This window comes from Galleria mellonella, unplaced genomic scaffold (genome assembly GCF_026898425.1).
Source record: "Galleria mellonella isolate WM207_F2 unplaced genomic scaffold, CSIRO_AGI_GalMel_v1 utg74, whole genome shotgun sequence".
NCBI lineage: Eukaryota > Metazoa > Arthropoda > Insecta > Lepidoptera > Pyralidae > Galleria > Galleria mellonella.
Window position 1 is genome coordinate 4,097,731 of NW_026442147.1, and position 6,000 is coordinate 4,103,730.

The 6,000-nt window shown below is 33.4% G+C and overlaps 1 protein-coding gene across 1 annotated transcript; it reads right to left on the minus strand.

Annotated features, from left to right (window-relative positions):
- Nucleotides 1-113: 113 nt before the first annotated feature.
- LOC128202073 (uncharacterized) lies at nt 114-1,231 on the minus strand. The gene has a single exon (XM_052901045.1). The coding sequence runs from the start codon at nt 1,188-1,190 to the stop codon at nt 198-200; it is 993 nt and encodes a 330-aa protein (XP_052757005.1). The 5' UTR covers nt 1,191-1,231; the 3' UTR covers nt 114-197.
- Nucleotides 1,232-6,000: the final 4,769 nt, after the last annotated feature.

A 6,000-nucleotide genomic window follows, 5' to 3' on the forward strand; every position in this document is an offset into this window, starting at 1 on the left:
TATAAGAGATTCAGTGATCTTTGTGAGATTAATGATTAATGATTCAGAGAGCTCTAAGTTTGACTTAGTAGCTATCGTGGTTTTATTATCACAAGTACACACATCGCTTAATTGTCCCCGATGGACTGGAATTGTTTGCGCTTGTGTAGTGATGTTTGTATTAGATAATGTAGTATGACACTGATTACTATTGAATTTTACTGAATTTGAAGATCGTTTATTTGAGGTTCTAGGGCAATATCCTGACCCTCGGTGATCATTGAAATATTTGGGCAATACGTGGGAACCGTTTCCGAAACTGTGCCCGTCAGCTCGGCCGGTTGCAAGTTTAAATGATTTACTCGAGCTGGAGTCGGATTATTTCGCGGAAATTGGTTATTACGACTATTATTAAATATTCTCTTTCTACAATTAGTTATATGATGTCCGGGTTTTTTACAATAATTACATATAATAAATTTTCGCGGATTGGTATTAATAGTATGTTTATCTGGTGGTTTATGTATTTGAGGTTGATTGATCTGAGGTGGTTGACGAACGACATTGCTATATAGCGGTGTTGTTATTCGACTATTTTTAAACAAACTTTGCCTAGCCGTATTCATTTTTCGAATTTTTTCTTCTTGAATTGCAAAGTTTCCAGCATGAGTTAATGAATCAAAACCTTTTGTTCTTAACATTACACCTATGTCAGAACTTAATCCATTAATAAAAACGTTCAGAGCTGTTTCTTCCGTAGTAGTTTTCCGTCCTATTAATGTCGCATCTACCACTTCAGTTGTTAATTTTTCTAAGATTTTATTTCTACATAAATCTACGCGGTGGAAAAATTCCGTTACCGATTCATTTGGTTTCTGAAAGAGTGATTGTAGTTCGAGATTTAGATGTGAAAGAGTTTTTGTCTGCGAAAATTTTTGTATAAGGAACGTTTTTAAGTCGTCCCAGTTTGAGTATAGTTTCGCGTGGATATCAGAAGAAGTATTCCCACTTATTTTGTTTAAAGCGTAAATTAATAAAATTTCTTCCTGCTCTAGACTTGCTAATTTAAAAGCTGAATCGCACGATCTTATGAACTTATATACTTGACCCGATTGAGTTGTATCGAAATCCGGTATTAATTGTAATAAAGTATTTAGCGGAACATTTTGTTCGCAAAATTTAGGTTTTACGTCAATATTTTGTTGTGACATAATGAATGTTGAAATTAGAATAATTGAATTCGTAAAATTGATATAGTATAATAGAATATTAAAAATAGATAGAAAAATAGATTTTGAGTTTGAATAATAAAATTATTTTATGATTTAGGCGAAAAAGATTTATGAAAAGGAAACAGAGAAAGGAAACAGAGCAACATGTGTTGACCACTTACCCCAGTAACAGCAACAGGATACGCATTGCAGAGTATAGATTCGGCGAACTATTCAAAGCCCTTCAGGCACCGTCCTAGGATTGTTGGCGATGTTTGTCCGAGTCCCAGACGTTAAGTTCGACTTGCACTATTACGCGACGGATCCTACCGACTGCGCCAAAATTGTTATGGGGCAGGGTTTTAACACAGTTGGTGTTTTTGAAATGACTAGACTCGTAGAGTATCTGAATTGAACTGTCTTTATTATTACAAATCGTCCATATATATAGTAGAGATATCTTAATTACTATTTACAATTACAATAGTCAAATACTTCCATCGAAAGAGTGACAACAAATACAGATAATAACTTACTAATGGAAATTTGTATGAGATAAACAAATATACAAATATGAATATTAAACAATATAATGATTTCGATATCAAATGGACAAATACAAATATACAAATAGGAATGTCAAATATTATAATGATTAGGTCGTAGGCTGACACATGGTCTTAGGTCACGTACTCTTAATATATGTAACAATGGAAGTTCCAACCAACTAAAATACCAAATAAAACATTCTTTCTATCACATCACGTCCTTGATAAATCTATATTGTCACAGATATCCCATAAACAAGAACAAATGCCTCTATAGTGGCTATCTAACACGTGTTTGGACTATATTGTTATCCAAAAAAATAAATTTAGTACCATCGTAACTCTATGATATACAGTGTTGCATTTCCAAACTTAATCATATTTAAATAAGATTCTATTTATATTAAAACTAGTATGATTTTCAACTATACCGGCACGTAAATTTTGCTGATCGATTATGGCTTTTACTTCTCATCTAATAGATGTGACTTTAGTTAAACTTTGTCTAATCTAACAAGCATAAAAGTGAAGAATATCACTTGATTCTTAAGGGGCATTTTAAGGGCCATCGCTAGTACCGAATTATTGTGTTACAACGATCCATCAAAAAATGGACGGTTCGATTCTATTGAACTTTTTGCGGGATAGTCATTTCCTGTGTCCCTTATTTAGTAGAATTTTTGCAATACAATTAAATTTTTGGGGAATATTTTTTTCTTTTTCGGTCAGTGGGTAGGTTTTATGTTACCGATCATCGATTTTTTAAGCACGGTATAAGCGTTCCGTTTGAGGCTGCTTTTTGATTATGGCATGGCGATATTTTTTGTAATAAAATGTTTTTTCCCCTTGCGAAATCACTATTCAATTTTTTTATCTGGTTAGCTTATAAAATGTAGTATAATAGGTATAGATAAAGAAAGAACGATCTATTAAATTTTGAAAAGCCAAATCTTTTGAAAAGAAAATTAGGTATTCATATGTAAATAAGGATAAGTACGAGTGGATAAATAAATACAATAGAGGAAAAATATAGTTAGTAAAATATATGTAGGATAATTTTATTAAAACATATTATGCTTGTATTATAAATCCGATTACTACCTATTAATTGGTATAAATATTTTCCAATAAGAGTAAAATATGTTTTATGCACCTACATTATTTTTAAATAAATACTGCGAAATTGCGCACTTAACTGTCAAAAATAATTCGTTCTTTTCATCACCCAAAAATCCTCGATTTCCGGCGGAAAAAATGCGGAATGCGTAATTTAAAACCGCACAAAATTGCCGCTATGCACGTGCAGTTAAAATGTATTTTTTCGAGTTGTATCTGTGTTTTAAAAAAATATACTTTGGGCGAGGTTGTCTATGGTTTTTGCCGCGAATTTTTGCGTCACGTGTTTATGATTTGCGACGCCATGCCGCTCAGCTAATGGGCGCTTGTTGTCGCGACATTTCCTCTCGTTTGCGTCAAATATTGCAGCAAGATTAGTCACATTTATATTAGTATAACTGCACGTTAAAGATAAGAATAGGACATTGTACAAAAATTGTAATAATTGTATTGTATAAATTGCATAAAATGTTAATTATTTTTATGTCATTACTTAACTACTAAAAAGTAACTAATATTGTTTGTATACAAATGTATATAATAATACAGTGAAATGAGTTTAACTGCACATCTTTAAATTAAATTCCTACATAATTTTTTATTTTTTTTTCCTACTTACACTTTTTAATTTTTAAATAAATTAAATGTATTAAATTATAACTAAAAATGTTTTTCAATTAAATGTCCCCCTAAAAAGTATGAAACAGACACCCTACAACCAATCGGAAACGACTGAGTGTTACTCAACAACACCTAATTATAAGTCCGTAATGGCTTCCTACAACACTTAGCGTATCCTTGCGAACACTTGCAGTTAATGACTCTTCTGTGTCTATAGTGTCCACAGCAATAAGAATGGCGAGAAGTGGTTACTTAAATGTGAAGGTTTTTAAATGACAAGTGGTCACTTTAGTGATTTTAAAATTTGACGCCACCGGTGTCAAGTGAATGTATAAAATCAGTTGTTGTCTATAAGCATGTTTTGTAAGCAATACTTTGCTAAAATTTAAGTAGAGAAAGAAAAAATAAAGGTTTTATAATAAAATCAAAAAAATAAGTTTTAGTTTACCAGAGGGAGACTTTGTACAAAAGTCGATTGCTTGGGTACCTCTGTCCCATTCATGTTTCAACCGTAAAGCAGTTGTGTTTGCATGGCTGTGTTTTGGTTTGAAGGATGGGATAGGCATGGCGTGAATTTACTGGGTACGGAGGAATAACACCTGAGTCCTCAGGAATGCAACGCATGGGGGTATTATGGGCGAAACAGTACACTCTGTTATGTCCATGGTACTGTGTGATGGTCCCCCCCTTTGCACCCCTTATAATAACTACCCTCTGAACTAAGCTACACATGGAAAACCTACAAAGCCTAAGAAAAGCCTACGAAGGCTTTACCTAATGAAATCTATGAAAATATAATGAAAATCTACCCTAAAGAAAGGCCTAACACCCTCAATATAGCCCATACCTATATTAACTCATACACCCTAAACATCTTATGAATCTTAAAAAACCTCACAATAAACACATAATATTGAACAGATCTTTAGTAGAACACTTGATCATCTGGCCAGATAAATAAATGTGTGATCGTCTAGTAATGTAGGACCCGTTGTGTGTGTAATAACCAAAAGGTTCTTTAATTGGTATATGATAGGAGTTAAATAATGAAGATGATTGATAAATCTTTAAGGATTAAGAATAATTAATGAATTATACTCATAATTCATGTAACTAGGAAGTTATGTTAATTTAATAGTAAATTACAGAACAACTGTAATAATAAAAAAATGGGGGAGCGGTCGGGCCCCTCACACGCCCGGACCAGTGGAAGACTTTCCAACTATCTATAACTCTTCCTCCTAAAAGGTAGGGAAGGGTATTACTATTTATTAATGCACTCTGATGGTAATAAGGGCATGAGTATTCTCAGTTCCAAACCAAACATAAGTACATTTACTTCAACATTACAGTGGCTCCACCAGCCCCACGATGCTTCCAGTATAAATTGGTGTTTGCCAGAGGCAAAAGGATCGGAACTGAAATCCCAGGATCACTCCGACACGAGAGCTTACTCATGGGCGATGACCCTTTCAGTCCTATATGGCGACATAGAGATCACCCACTAACAGTACGAAACTGTTTCCCAGCGTCACCCTGTTACGAGCTTACTCAATGGGGTTTCCCTTCGGCTCCACAAGAGATCAGACCAAGAAGCGAGATCACCCAGACACCAGAACTTACTTTGTTGGGACATAACCCTTCGGCCCTATAATGTGACATTAGAGATCACCTGTGAAGACAGTCCGATAGAGATGAAGATTTGTGTGATAGGGGATACCTTCCACACCCTGGAATTGGCCAAGCCATATAATGTTGATAATTGCTATATTATAACATAGCATTGTCAATTTAATATTATTTACTTAATACCAAGAATACTCAAGGTTCAAGTTAAATCTGTTGATTAGGCCGGAGCCTAAGAACGAGTAGTCCAACCCATAGGTCGAGAGCTACTAAAAGTAATGAGTGCTATTGAATGAACTATAAGTCCAGTCAATTATATATAATATTATTGTTGATTAACCACATTGTGAATTAACCAATTATTTATTCAGAGAGATATATCTAAAGGAACTATAAGTCCTTTAAAAGACACTGATTAATCACAAGTTAACAACGTCTCGTGAAATAACCAGTTGGGTTTTCTATAAGTTTGAGGACACTAAGTCCAACAAGCTATTATTGTGTTGAGAGTAATAGAGATCTTTTGTAATATTTGTAGAGGTTTGATTAATCACATTGTGAAATAATCGGATTAAATAATTATGTAGCTTTATAGAGAGGACTAGAAGTCCTAATTGGTTGTTGTCATAAGTACTGATAAATTACACATTAAAGTGCCAGGTCAATTATTATATATAGGTATATAGGAAGGACAATAAGTCCTATTTGTGTATGTTGTAGTAGTAGAGGCAATATATTGCATAATTATAATGTGAAAGATATAGATTAAATATATATTTGTATAGAAAGGACAGTAAGTCCCATACAATTATTGTAGCTGTACTATAGTTATACTATATCTACTTCCTTTTAGTGTCTTAGTAAACCTATTTACTAAGAGGATTTCTCAGATAAACAAA